The following is a 15498-nucleotide window of genomic DNA, read 5'->3' as shown; positions in this document are numbered from 1 at the left end:
GGACAGTTGAATGGGTACGTGGATGGATGGACACATGGTGGATAAATAAACAAGCAAACAAACTAACAAATAAATAAGGATGGGTCATTATTTAAAGCATTAACCACTATGCAACCAGTGCCACACCATGCAGCGAGGATTCAAAGGCAGGAAGAGCCTGCTCAGATCGGCCCTGAGGTAAGCATCATGAATGAAGCACTATCTGAAATGGACCTTAAAAGACGGTGGGGGGGACAGCACCAGGTGGAGACAGGGAAGGAGTTCATTTCAAGTGGATGACCAGGAACACAAGCAGGGAAAAAAAAAAAAAAAATCAAAAAATAGTAAGCAATCTGCAGGAAACTAATCCTATGATTTAATGTGAAAAGCTTTTACCATGAACTTAACAAGTAATACATCATAAAATATGAACCCCTAACAATGTCCCCTGTGTTTAAAAGTAAATGATTAGCCAACTGCCCACAAAGCCTCAACATTCACCCATTCCATTAAATTGTAATTCTCCCAGCCAAGGCCTGGGTGATGATCACCCTGGGTTTTTATTCAAGTCCCATGAATAAATCAACCAATGAGTAAGCCATGCCTCATACCCAAAAAACCTAGAGAACTATATACTGCTTTTCAAACCAAAACGCTTAAGAGGCAAGCTCATCGAGCCACTGGGCAATCCACACATTGGGTATGCCTTAAGAAAGAAGTTATTCCACCAGCACATGCCTCAGTGGCACTCGGCAGAGAAGCCCATCATCCATCACTAATGTACTGAGCTGTTGTTCTCTATCGGCTTTTCCCTGACACATTTGCAATTGTGTCAAGAAGGCTCTGGGAATATTTTCATCATCGCTGTGTGTACGGGGGGTAGGGGAGTGAGGAACTGAGGGGACACTGATGAATAAGAGCTGCCTCATATGTGACTTCAATAATCAAGCCCAGCCATCTTGCTTCCTGGCAGCTGCAGGAACACAGGTTGTAAAGTATTTTTAGACACTGCAGCTGAGGGGGGTGGCGGGGGGAGGCAGGGTGGTCCAGAGAGACCAATGCCTGGAGCAGATAAAAATGGCAATGTTCAATTTCCTCTGGTCCAGTAGTTCTCAAACATCAGTGTACTTGGAGAACACACAAAGAACTAGTTAAAAACATCAATATGCTACTCTTCTGCCTTCCACATCTAGACATGCCAGGAACTCTGGTTCAGAAAAGTGGGGGGGGGGGGGGGGGGGGGAGGGGGGGGAGGATGTACCAAGCCTCTGCATTTTAATATGCACCCTGTGCAGCTTGAAGCCCTCAGAAGAACACGACTACCAGCCCGAGTGACTTTGGTGGAAAGAGAGAGTGTGGAATCCCTGCACACAACGGCCCCCAGCCCGCCAGTATCTTCATTTCTTTAGGGCCTTCTGAGAATCTGATGAAAGCCCATTTTTTATTTCTATCTCTTCCACATCATTCTTTTCTCTCCACTAGTAATGCGAATGTTTGAACAAGCCCTTCTATAAAACACCACTGATTTGCCAAACATTTTTCTACAATTATCCAGGACTATGAACCTCCTAATAAATTAGCTAAAAAGCTAAAAATTCCCAATTAAAATCTTGAGTCTGTATAATTAAAGTATTGCTGTTGCTCAAAGTATAAATCCATGGAAGGATAAACTTTACCTCCCCCCCTTGGGAAAAAGAAAAGTTAATCTTTGGCAGGTCAAGTCAGTAAGGTAAGGAGTTTGTGTTTTTAACACATCCACAAATAACATTAGAAGATTAAGATAACTAAGAATCTTCCCAAAATACATACACAGGAACAAATAAATAAAGCCCTTAAACTTCAAATGCACTAAAACATTACTGCCGAGTGAGTTGTTTAACCTAGTTAAAGATTACAAATGTTTTATGTGTCAAAAACAAAAAAGGAAAGGCTCATAGTTTTTAGTTTACCAGCCATATATACTTTTTTAAAGTAGGCTTCATGCCCAGTGCAGAGCCCAACGTGGGACTTGAACCTGAGCTGAGATCAAGAGTCAAACACTTGGGGCACCTGGATATCCGGCTGTCGGTTGAACATCACAGTTCATGAGTTCAAGCCCCACATCAGGCTCTGTGCTGTCCACATGGAACATGCTTGGGATTCTAACTCTCTGTCTGCCCCTCCCCCATTCACTCTCTCAAAATAAATAAATCAACTGAAAAAAAAAAACAACCCACCTCTTGAAAGAGTCAAACACTTAACTAACTGAGCCACACAGGCACCCCTACCAGCCATATTTCACTAGGAGGGAACAAACTCAATTTTTGTAATTTCAGTAACACATGTTATGAATATAAGAAGATAAGATGAAGGCCAATCAATCGATCAATCAATGAACCCTCAAGCAGAGACACAGTCATATACCTCTTGGAAAGGCTTTTTTTTTTTTTTTTAAGTTTATTTATCTCGAGAGACAGAGACAGCGAGCAGGGTAGGGGCAGAGAGAGAGGGAGAGAGAAAGAAAATCCCAAGCACCCTTCATGCTGTCACTGCAGAGCCCGACACAGGGCTCGATCTGTCGAACCATGAGACCATGACCTGAGCAGAAACCAAGAGTCAGATGCTTAACCGACTGAGCCACCCAGGTGCCCTGGAAAGGCCTCTTCTTAATTCTACGGTGTACCAACTCAGGACAATCATCTATACGGAAACAAATTAAAGACAAAAGCAACCCCTTGCAGCTCCCCAACGAGGAAGAAGCCAGCCTTCTTGGAAACATCTTCAAGGTTCCCAACCTTTCTGTCTGCACGCCCAGGGCAGGGCACCCACACACACATACTGACAGAACTCAGTAGAGATTGTGACTGCTGGTGAGCAAAGGGCAGGGCTGAGGGAGGTCAAGAACCCACCCAGCCTCCACACCCAACTCTCTCCCCAGAGGGTTATGCTGCTTTCCTAATTCAGCAAAGTGAGTGTTCACACTGAAAGAAAATCAAGAGCGATCTTTGCAGCCCAAGAGATCTGGCAAAGTGCCAGCCCTGTCCTGTTGGGAGCCTTCTGTGAGACAGGTGAAGTCCCAGGACTCTGGGTCACCAGCACGCCCACCATGATACCGTGACAAAGATGAACAACAGCAACAACAAAAACTCTGTAATGAAAAAGCTCTGGCTAAGTTTCTGCTTCTGTTTTAGCAACACTTCTGTATAAACAAAGCAGGACTCTTGTCAACATCTGTTTGATAAATCAATGTGACAAAATGAACTAACGACTGGAATAAATGACAGGATCTGGGTACCACTTTGGCAACCAGACTTGGAAGCACACTCCTGTGGCAAGTCAACAAGGTAAGCCTGGTTCAGGTCATGCAAAAATTGAGAGGAAACCAATAGAAACTAGGAACTCAAGACTTAAAAAAAGAATAAAAAAAGAGAAACCTACATTAAATAAAACTTTTTCTATGAAAACAGACTTACAGACATCAACATAATTCTGTCTTATAGTCAAAATAATTTTCATTAGATTTGAACCTCAAAGTGGAACATGCAGGAATGAAGAGCCCGCCTCTCTGCACCTGCGACAGGCGGCCACCTGTGTCCTAGTCTGTCTGCCATTTCACCTTCTGACTTCCATAGCATGTACTACTAAGGGTACCTCGTCTCCGGAAGTACAAATAAATAAAACCAAATGGAGCTCTTTGCCCCACCCACCTCTCTACCCTACATATTTCTTTCTGATCCCACAGAAGCCATGCATGTCTGAAGCTAGGCATTCCAAGGTTCCCAGGCATGGGGATGGATACTTGTTGATAAAACAAGTCTTTGGAGAAAGTTATATATGAAATGATGGTGATATTCAGACAAGCAGAAAATTAAAAGCGCTGGTACCATTTTTCACTGGCCAACTTTACCCCAGCAATGTGTCAATACACACGTGAGCTAATTCAAAGATGTGTATTTCAAAGTTCATTTTTTCCACCCCCTTCTAGTATTTCAATTAAGTGAGGGTTTCAAGCACACTAAATAAATGAGAATATAAATAATTAATGGCAACACTACGAACTAGGTAGGCTCTGGGCCTCAGGGAAGAGCTCCTTAATTACAAAATACACCTTCCCATCTGCTCACATATACATGCAACCCCATCTACATGAGACCCAGGCAAACATCCCCCACTTAAGGGGAAGGGTATTTAATTAAAACAAGAGCAGGAATAACCTTCTACCACCAGGAATGGCTCAGTAGGGGGCTGAAATCTCCCAATATCTAGCCACCCATGGAAGAACTCATGCTCTAGCGATCTTTTCTAGGTAATCATCAGCATGTTCCTACCAGAATCATGTTCTTCCGCAAGAATGCAACAAGGAAAAGAACTTCCGTCTGGTGGTTCTGCTACTGCTTCCATGTCCTGTTCCTTTTGGAAATACCTCTTTCAGAGCCACATAAGGCTCTTCTTCCAACTTCTTCTCACAGTCAGAACATACCGTGGGACCCACACAGCAACTTATAAACGCATGGGGCGTGCTGCCAATGTAACCACAGGAAAGCAGGCAGAAGCTGCAGGGCCCGTTCCAAAAGCAAGTAGAGATCTAGTTAAGGCAGGCAAACCACTAGTCACCTGCACCAGCCCAGGCTTCGCTAGCAATAAGTAGCTGCATCACCCATAGAGCTCTGGCACTCATGGAAATAATCTACCTCTAACTGAAGTGCAAGTTTGGAAACAATAACCAAGAATGCCTCCTCCCCTCAGGTTCCTTAAAGGTCAGTGGAAACCTCCAATCCTCTGGGAGGCCTGCCCAACTTGACTGCAAGAGTAGTGGCATTGGCCTTCTGAGAACCTAGGACATTCGCAGACAGCACAGCTCACCCAGCCCATGACACACCCCGGGCTCAGCTTCCAGGACATGGCAGTGAACAAGAACAAGGGAGCCTGAGTTTTAGGAGTGGGGTAGACAGATAAGGAACAAGGAAACAAGCAGATAATAATAGGAGGCCAAGTGCTATGAAATTAATCATCAGAGCACCGTGAGAGAGTAGCCAGCAGGGGCTTACTTGGGATTGACGGAGTCAGAGGATCACTTCTGAGGAAGGAGGAGACACTGACATTGAGACAAGAGCCAAAGGTAGCAAAGAGCTCAATCTGTTCTCAGAACAGAGAGGCAGTGACAATAGGTAAAGCATAGGGACTCAGAGGCAGATGGCAGCAGAAGTCTGGGCATTCAGGCCATGGTAAGTGACAGGAGGGAACTTAGATTGTAATCTAAATGCATCTGGAAGGCACTGAAGGGCTTCCAGGAGAAGCATGACATGATGGTCTTGTGACACAGCCTACTCTGCCATATAACTACTCTTTATCCCTCTCTCTGTTATTAACCTTCCAGATTTATATTGCCCTAGAGCTACCACCAGGAGCAGGAACTGGGTCACAGCACTTCTTTCTCTCCCTCAAGTACCCAGTACACTCTCATGTACTAAAATGACACTTGATGCACAAATACACACACACACACACACACACACACACACACACACACACTGCACATCTGTTCAGATGGTTTAAAGAACCTGTATTTAAAAATAGAAAAATAACCATTTCTCTACAATGTATGTAGTTTTCACTACTAGCTGGGTTATACTGAGAAAATAAAACAGAATTAAAAGCTCAGAATAGAAAGGCATACTTATCTATCAGTGAAAAGAATTTGGCTGTGGTCTTCCTACCAAGACAAAAGCAAACTAGCTATGTGCCCAAAGAGGAACCCCCATCTTACTGAGAATGGAAAGGCAGACACAGACCATAGGCAAAGGCTGGCATCCACCATCACAACAGCCCTCCATGCCTACTTGCTACCACCTACTGGAGAGTGAAAGACACAGATCTGCACACTGTTGCAGGGTCTGAGACTCCCAGGCCAGTTAACTAGTAAAACAAATGAAATTGATAGAGCACAATTCATGCATTTGAAAAGAAAGCTCCTAAAAGACAGCCTCAGAAATAACTAAAATAAAAGACTTTCTGGGGCATCTGGCTGGCTAATCAGTGGAGCATGAGACTCTTGGTCTTAGGGTTGTGAGTTCAAGCGGCACATTACATGTAGAGATTACTTAAAAATAAAATATTTGAAAAAGGTGGGAGGGCGTCTGACATTTAGAATGAAAAAAAAAAAAAGCTTGACTGAAAATTTTCTTCAAATAGAGTTAAAGCAGAATAATAAATCAGAACTACAAAACAGCAATCAAACCAAACCAGAGAGTAGCCAAAGGCAAGAGGAAAACCAGGAGAGAATGGTGCCCCAGAAAATAAGGTTCAAGACCATGTCCAGGGGCAAGCGGGCCACAGTGGCAAGAGCTGCTGAGTGGTCATGTCATCAGGGCCTGCCAGCCCCGAATCAGACAATGTGGAGCTCAGGGGGCCTTGGTGGGGGCCTTGGCGGGGGCCTTGGCGGGAGCCTCTGCAGGTTACAGTATACACTGAGCAGGCAGCAAGAAGAAAGGAAATAGAGGCATTTCTCAACTGGAAATACTCAGGAAGGTTTAAAAGCCAAGGGAATCAGATGGATGAGTGAGGGAGACACACTGACTGGACAAGATGACAAAGGGCTTAATGGAGGCTGCTGGGAAGGGAGGAGGTTGGAGAAGGCGCCACAGCCCAGACTAGTCTGGCCCCATCCTATGAAGTCCCATGGGGCCTTACATGTAGAAGGGCCCACCCTTGGCTTAATGCTCTGCTGTCACCATCCTGAAATTCTTTATTATTATTTTTTTAACAAGGGGTCCCTCCCTTTCATTCTGCACTAGGCCTCACAAATTACAGAGCTGGTCCTGGCCTAGGAGAGGCACTGGCCTCAGCACTGAGAAGGGCAGTTCTGCCCTTCTTCTCTGTGGCTTCTTTCTCTGTGAAGCAGAAAGACAGCCATCTCCTATGAACAAGCAAGAGAGCAGACAAGGAGGAAAAGGTTAATATTCCATGTAGGGTGAAGAAACTTGGTAGACTTCATCTTAACCCAATGATCAAGGGTAACATCACCTATACTAAGACAAATCAGTCTCGTACTTCCTTATGATGCACTGAGAAGGGCACATCACTTTTGTGCTATTTGGTATTCCTGTCAAATACATAACCTCAATGTAAACAGAGAAAGCCCAAATTGAGGAATATTCTACAAAACAGCATACCAGTACTTTTTTTTTTTAATTTTTTTTGAAACGTTTATTTATTTTGGAGACAGAGAGAGACAGAGCATGAACGGGGGAGGGTCAGAGACAGAGGAAGACACAGAATCTGAAGCAGGCTGCAGGCTCTGAGCTGTCAGCACAGAGCCCGACGCGGGGCTCGAACCCACAGACCGCGAGATCATGACCTGAGCCAAAGTCAGACGCTTAACCAACTGAGCCACCCAGGCACCCCTAGCATACCAGTACTCTTAAAAATTGTCAAGGTTATGAAAGACAAGGAAAGGCTAAGGAACTGTCCCAGATTAGAGAAGAGAAATGACAATTAAGTGCAATGTGGCATCACCCTGAAATAGAAAAAGGACATTAGAGGGAAAAAAAACCTAGTGAAATTTAAATAAGGTATGTAGTGTAATTAATGGTATTATATCAATTTTAATCTCAATGTTCAATCAGTGGACATGATTATGTAAGACAGTAAAATTAGTGCAAGCTGGGTAAAGTATACATGGGAAATGTGACACTTTTCTTTACATCTCAAATTATTCCAAAATAAATTTTAAATTTTCACGTAGATTTTTCATTTGTGATTTTCTTTAATGTTATCAGTAATTCCAGGAACCTTGATTATCACCTTTGAAGTCCAGCACTACCACGTCAGACGTATTCCTGCTTCTCTATCAATCCAAAGAATCAGTAACAAGAAAGAACGGTTATGTTCCCCTTAAAAATTATAACTTTGACCTAAGAAAAAAAGACAACAGCTAAACTATTTTTAAAAAATCACTCATGGGTAAACTGCTTATTTTTTTTTAGTTTAAATACACTGAATAAGAATATAAAAATTAAAAATAAACCATGGCCCCCCCAATGCACAGGAACCACAGACATTTTTCTCCAAAAAAGGCTGGGAGGTGGCAAGCATTCAGAGACTACTAGATATCTCTTCAAAAACAATGTCCAGTGACCTCAGATTTTAGGCAATAATTTTCTGCTTTCTGATTTTTAAAACTGTGTTTGAATCCTAGTTCTGCCTCTTAGCAGCCATGTGACCTTAAGCTGCTGCTTAAGCTTTGTGCTGCAACTTCCTCAACATACCCAATGATAAAGATTAAATTACTTAACACATTAAAAAAAAAAACTGAGAGCAATACTGGCATATGGGAAATTATATTGGGAGAGGCAGGGATGAAATTAGGAGGACACCAGATTTTGGCCTGGATGACAAGATAAATGGTAGACAGAAGGAACATTCTGATGGTGGGGCGGCAGGAGTTTAGTTTTAGTTTTCTGCATTTGAGAGGACCATCAGCTGCAAGCTGTGAACGGACCCAAGCCAGTTTGAGTTTGCGTAACTATTAGGTTCTTCTTGGTTGATAACAATAAGGACCCAAAATGGATGGGAGTCTGCTATTCTCCTATAGACTAGTATCAGGTTATACTAATGGCAAATCTCGGATCAACTTCTGCCATTCTGCAGTCTTTGATATTTAAGATAAGAATTTATTAGCAAACAGGCACAAAATAATTCACACAAACTGTTTTGTAAGGCTTACAGAGCCTTAGTACTCTGTCCCAGTGGCTGGACTGGGGACTATGTGGGTTTCAGACACTGTCCATGAAGATTCAGGCTATGGTAGCTCCGTTGGTTAAGCGTCCAACTCTTGGTTTCGGCTCAGGTCATGATCTCAGGGTTCGTGGTATCGAGCACCACATCAGGTTCCCCACAGACAGTGCAGAGCCTGCTGGGGACTCTCTCTCTCTCCCTCTCTCTCTCTGCCCCTTCCCCACTTGCGTGCGCACATGCACTCTCTCTCTCAAAATAAATAAATAAACTTAAAAAAAAAAAGATTCACACTATGGACTCTGTCATTTCTCATACTGTATTCTTGTGAAGAGAGTATCTCAAAAGTATTTTATTCAATAAATACCAATGAAAAAAACATTATAACTTTAAACAGGTGACATACAGCTTTAAATTTATATAATACTTCTCCCACCTACTGCATCATTCCACTTCATAGCTTTCTAGCAAGGGAGGGAGAGACAAGGGGAAGAAAGAAATGTCCCTTCAGTTCTCATTCCTCTGCCTACTTGAAGGCTAAGTGGGCACATGAATTAAAGCCTTAAGAAGTGTTAAGCATCTATAAGAACCATTCAGGTTGCAAGAACTATCACAGATTTCCTTTCTCTATTTTAATTAAAAAATTTCCTTGAAGCTTAGAGAGAGCTGGCAGCAAATCCTGGTGATACAGTACTTTAGAAAAATGAGGATTTACAAACAACCTCAGGTGACACATGTACCGACACCTGGGACAAAACCCACTCCAGGAAACCATTCCGAACTGGTGAACAGGCCAGTCCAGGGCTCAGTGGAGTTATGCCGCTACTCTGCTGCCACCCAGTGGCGTGTAGGCACCAACGCACCTCACGGGGAAAGGAGCCCAGAGGAAGAGCTTGGCTCTTGTAAAGGACATGTTCTCCGGAACACAAAGTCAAGGGAGAAGTGCTGTCGAGCCTACCACAGCACCAAGGACATGCAGTGTAAACAGATGCATTCTTGGCAAGGGATGCATTAAAATAGGTATCAGGTTACTACAGTGAAGTCCTTACTCCACCTCAGACTGAGAACTGCTCCAGGGATTCCAGTGAAACCAAAGCCAGAAGACAGACCCAAGAGAGTCCAGGCTTACCTGCTTTGGGTCAGAGGCAGCAGCGCCAGGTGCTGGGGACTCCAATTCTACAGTCACAGGCCCATCATTCTGAATGTGGACTTGCATGTAGGCACCAAACTTGCCATCTGAAAGAGCAATGCAAACAGTTATGAGAGAGGGAAGCCCCAGGTCACTCCTATCTAAAAAGCCACCCAGATCAATGGGATCAGAAACGGGAGGAGTACGACTAGACAGTAACCATGGGGAAAGGTGATCAACTCCAAAAATAGGGAGGGAAATGCAAAATTAAACAGCAGGGGTGCCACTGCATGCCCTACAGACTTGGCAAGAATGAAAAGATCTGAGAACACCAGGGTGGGGACATGTGGGCTTATGGGACTATAAAATAGCAGGAAGGTAAATTGGTTTAACCACTTTGGAGGGCATGGTGGTGCTTGAAGAAACTCTACAAGTCTGGAATTCCCCCCTGAAGAGTCTACTCAGAAACTCTTATACAAAAGGAATGTTTAAGGGTGTTTATTATGGCAGTGTTTATAACAGAAAAAGTGGACACAATCTGCCCCTCATTGGGGGATAAATGCATAAACTCTACTTTAATTCCTCAGTGGAATACTGTGTGGCACCCATATCCATTATTTAATTAAATAATAATTAAATTATTTATTATAAATACTAACAAATGTATATATATATATATATCTCCGAAAAAATGTGAGCAGGAAAGGTGAATGCCAAACACAGGACAGGAGCCACATTCATACTGAAGAGAAGGCAGAGGATGGTGGGATTTGAGAAAGACAGACCTCAGATAAATATGACTAACTGGCTAGTGAGTACACTAGTATCTACTTTCTGCATGCTTCATAATTTAAAATTTTCAAACAAATTAAATAGAAAAGGAAAAAGATAAGGTGAGGAGGGAGGTCCTGCTTCCTCACTGTTGGAACCATTCAGCTCCCTAGGACTCATTTCAAAATGGCTATGGGCTACCCCAGAAAAGAGCACCTCTCTATGTCCTATTTCAAACCTTCTAACACTCAAACCCACTCAATTGTGTCTATCAATCCCCAAATGCTAAATTACACTTATAAAGAAAGCCAAGGGGTGGCTGGATGGCTTAGTCGGTTGAGCATCAGACTCTTGTTCTTGACTCAGGTTAGGTTTCATGGTTTGTGAGATCAAGCCCGCATCAGGCTCAGCACTACCAAAGTAAGCCTGCTTGGGATTCTCTCTCTCTCCCTCTGCCCCTCCTCACCTCAGTCTCTCTCAAAATAAATAAATAAACTTAAAAAAAAAAAAAAAGCCAAGAATATGCCTTGAGAGATGATGCCATGGAATATCAGAATGTCAACTCCACACATCCAAGTACCAATGTTAAGCCCTGGGCCTAAACACTGTTGATGACACATACGGATGCTTACTCAAAGTAACACACTGGTCAAGACAATTTCTCTCTAATAAATCCAAAGTAAGAGAAGAGCTGGGTCCTTGGGGCACCTGGGTGGCTCAGTCAGTTAAGCATCTGACTCTTGATTTCAGCTCAGATCATGATCTCACAGTTTGTGAGTTCCAGCCCTGAAATGGGGGTCTATGCTGACATCAAGGGACCTACTTGGGATTCTCTTTCTCTCTCTCTCTCTCTGCCCCTCCCCTGCTCGTGCATGCATTCTCTCTCCCTCTCTCTCTTCTCTGTCTCTCAACATAATCAAAACTAAAAACATTTAAAAAAGAAAGAAAGAAAAGAGTTGGGTCCAGAGTGAAACAGAAGTCCTCAGAAACTGAGAACCATCAGGAACTCTTCTGCTGCCACCCACCATTAAGGAGCAAAGAGAGCATATGAGATCCAGTCCACATTTGAAAATCGCTCACGGCTTTTCACTCATAGCAACCCTGTGCCAGGCATGGCGCTAGAGATCAACGACTCAGCTCAAAGGCACAGATAGCCCTGGCGCTCATGAACCCTGTGGTCTAGTATGGAAGACAGTTGGGCACATTGTGGTGACAATGCAGCATGGCAGAGACCTTGAGGGATTCTGGCTCTGCAGGCCAGAGGAGGGTCCAAATCCCCCTTGGGGGATTCTTGGATGAGGCTTCACAAGGTCCAGGACTTGAAGGACAACAAAGACCCAGGCTGGAAGAGGACAGGCCCTGCCCCAACAAGTTCTGAGTCCTGGGGCAACTTTCCTGACCTCCCAATGGCTCAGTTTCTTGCCTGTATCACAGGGATGCTAACAAGAGGGCATAATCACAGGGAAAATGTAATGAAACAGTGCATGCAAGTGCTTAGGACAGCGGCTCACATATGGTGTGTGCAAAACCAGCATTTGCTCTTGTTATTATAAGAAGTCATGTTTGAGAGGCTCCACACAACCAGAACCATGCTTCCCTGTGCCCTGCCAGGTATGCCTTGAATAAAGAATACCACGGTCACATACTTTTGGAAAACCACATTTGTTTGAACTCTCCCTTAGAGAATCACAAAGCACAGCAGCAAGTAATAGGCTGTCAAGACATCCTTGAGTAGAGAAATCTGTTTCGTTTCTTTACCCTGGTGGTTCCCAAACTCCCCTAGGCAAGGAGCTCTATTTTCACACAAAACATCCTTTACAGGGCAAACGACCCTCTGGGAGAGGTCGAGGAAAAGAAAAGCACCAAATGGACACACTAACCCAGGGCTGGCCAGCTTGGAGCCTTTCCAGCTCCTTTCCTTCCTGAAGAGCAGCTATGCTCTCAGGTGCTGGGGTCCCTCCAGTACCAGACCCACCATTGCATGAGGAGATCTCTGTGAGCATTTGCTCCTACCACAACTGCACAATTTTCATCTCTGATTCTTTCCCCTGGTATCGCTCCCTCCAAAGATCCTTACCCTCATGGAGGGTCTTAGCAAAATGGGCACACCAAAGTTTTCTTCAACGTACAGACAGCAGCATTAGAAACTACATTAGAAGCACCCACGTTGTTCACAACTTTTACAGGCAAGATTAACTTAGTTCCTACTGGGTAGCCCAATGTGCTCAAACAATGGTGACTTTTCTTGAACTCCTATCAGATTAAAGTGGCCATTCAAATCTACAGAGCGTTTGTTTTATCCATGTCAGACTAGCAAAAAAGACATCAGCTGGGAAGGAAATCATGTGTTTAATTGCATGCTAAAATTATGGCTACAATTAGTAGCAAATTTCAGCCGCTGCACTCCTCAGGGAAGCTGAAGGCAGACTCAGGAGGAAAGGAATTATTTCCGACCTTGAATTTCTGTTGCCAGGATTACAGCATATGCTTCACCGTGTTTATCATTCCAAGTAGTGAGAAATTTATCTTCTTTCCTGTTTTTCTTCAGTTATGAACAGAACTATTATCTGAACTTCCATTTGTACAGACAATAAATCCAAAGACACGTTTTAAGAGGTCTTAACATGGGTACATTTTTTATAGTTCAGATCAAAGAGTAAAGCCCCATGAAAAATTATACTGGCCAGGGGAAATAAAAACATTTTTAAAAAATAATCTTAAAAGACAGCAACAAATCTGCAAAACTACATCTGGGCTCCAGTGGTGATATGATCAAGTCGTCCTTAAATATAAGTCCCAGGGTTCTATCCAGAGCTGGAGGAGAAGCACGTGTCAGGCATGTTTGTGCCACATGCTCCAGCTGGAAAACTCCCAGCTATGAGCCCCAAACCTGCTGTGACCTGGTTTCCAGCAGCCACTATCCAAGGGCCTTACCAGCTCCAAACCAATGCACCCTGTTACTGTGCAAAGGCTGACATCCCTCCCTTTCAACAATGCTTGACTGACAGTCACCACTCCCCGAGAAGCCCTGCCCTGCCTCTCCGTGCCCGTTTGTTCAAGGATGATAGCAGGATAGTCACCACAAGGAAGATGCATGTTAGTATAGGCATGGCACTGGGCCCACAGCCAGGCAGTCAGAGTACAGGAAATCTGAGTCTCTGTTACTACTGTCATTCCCACCACTCTCCATGGTAGAATATGGACAAATGGGGGCAGGGAGAGTGCAGGGGGCAAGAAAACCACACCGAAAGAACATGCTACTGAAGAAAAATGGAGAACAAAAGGCATGATGGTCATTTCTTGGCCTGGCTGGGAGCAAGCCCACTCATTCTGCTTTCCAGAGCCAGCCTGCAATGGCCAAGATCAGGCTAGGACTCAGCCTACCTCTAGGGACCAGCCTACCTTTGGGCCAGTCCATCTAAGTACATCCCCAAAGGCAGCTCCCTCTGTCACTAAGGCAAAGTCCTCACCACCAAGGCTACCTCTTTGTTCTACCTTAAAGCTATTCAGAGCCTGGGCAGGCACAGAAGAGGGTTATTTTTTTTTTAATGTTTATTTATTTTTGACAGAGAGAGACAGAGCATGAACAGAGGAGGAGCAGAGAGAGAGAGAGAGAGAGACAGAATCCGAAGCAGGCTCCAGGCTCTGAGCTGTCAGCAGAGAGCCCGACACGGGGCTTGAACTCACAGACTGCGAGATCATGACCTGAGCCGAAGTTGGACGCTCAACCGAGCCACCCAGGCACCCCAGAAGAGGGTTATTGATGGGGGACCCAACATTGGGTGCATAGGCTGGGAACCAAGAAATCAAGAAAATGTGTGGAAGTGAGGTACTCAAAATAAGCATGTGGCAAGGCGAGGGCCACTGCAGCTAAAGGAGTGTGGTCTAGACCCACAGGCTTGCATCACACCTGGAGCCCAGAGGAGTGTGACCCTGGTGGGCCACAGGTACTATGGCAGCTCTGTCCACCAGCATAGAACTGCTTCTCTAGAGTGCTCCTGGCCCTATATCCCCAGAGGGCTCAGCCAATTCAGGGTGCCACCAGTAGGGCACGGATTCCCCGGTGGGCTGATCTGGCTCAAGGGAGCCTGTAAAGCAGAGGCATGGGCTCTGGGAGCCATCAGCAAAGACCAGCAGCTCCAGCAATGGCACTTCCTAAATGACTTAGCTGGGAAATTATTCAGTTATCAGAGAAAGAGTACATGGCAGGCCCTGCCAGCCAAGTTTCTCTGAGAATGAGAGCCAAGCCTAGGTCGACAGCATTAGAACCACTGTCAGATTCCATTCCATGTCCAGGCCCATGGAGGGAACTCAAACAGCGATCCCTGGAACTTGTGGCTTCTCCTCAGACTCAGTCCCCCTTACCAGTGGTCTCTGCTTATCTGTGCTTATCTCTGTTGTGGTTCAATCCACTCAAGAGAAATACCTCCTCTGAGCAGCAGATGTCTCAGGTGTGGGATTCCATGGCCAGAGAAAATGGGGAACGAGTCCCGTGGCCCAGGATGGAAAGTGCCTACTCCCAAGAGTCAGGGCACCTGTCACCAAAGGGGGCCAGCCCAATTCCAAACCAAAGAGCTGGAAACAGGGGCTTCCGGGGGAAATGGCCTACAATTAATCTCTCACTAGGATATTAAACTCTCATCTGAGCTAAAGTTCTGAAGTCAGATTCAAGGCAATTGTTATAGCCCTCCTTGCATTACAAGGAAGCTTAAGGCAAAGTTTTCTCTGACCATCAGGGCTTTGCTTGGATATCTCTGAGCTCTACTGGGGTCCCAGGCATCATTCTATCTGGGATAACTGCATGGAAGGCTATCAGGTCTCCACACTGAGGCACCAGTGAGCCTGTGTGGGGACAATGTAATGTCTGAGGCCCCAGCGGACCTACATGGGCCTTGTGCAATGCCTGT

The 15498-nt window shown here is 44.7% G+C and overlaps 1 protein-coding gene across 3 annotated transcripts in view; it reads right to left on the bottom strand.

The window, feature by feature from the left end:
* Positions 1-15498, bottom strand: part of DTD1 (D-aminoacyl-tRNA deacylase 1) — a 196013-nt gene that overhangs the window by 155072 nt on the left and 25443 nt on the right. For all 3 annotated transcript variants that reach the window (XR_002083772.2, XM_019462413.2, XM_019462414.2), the window contains exon 4: positions 9821-9927. Coding sequence is in view for 2 of the 3 variants with exons in the window: in XM_019462413.2 (XP_019317958.1) it covers positions 9821-9927 (107 nt within the window). In the remaining variant the exon portion in view is untranslated. The remainder of the gene's footprint in view (positions 1-9820; positions 9928-15498) is intronic.

The sequence above is a fragment of the Panthera pardus genome, unplaced genomic scaffold (genome assembly GCF_024362965.1).
Source record: "Panthera pardus isolate Hobbes unplaced genomic scaffold, ASM2436296v1 HiC_scaffold_25, whole genome shotgun sequence".
In the NCBI taxonomy this organism is placed as follows: Eukaryota; Metazoa; Chordata; class Mammalia; order Carnivora; family Felidae; genus Panthera; species Panthera pardus.
The sequence above is the reverse complement of the archived record's forward strand: the minus strand, read 5'-3'. Positions and strand labels throughout refer to the sequence as shown.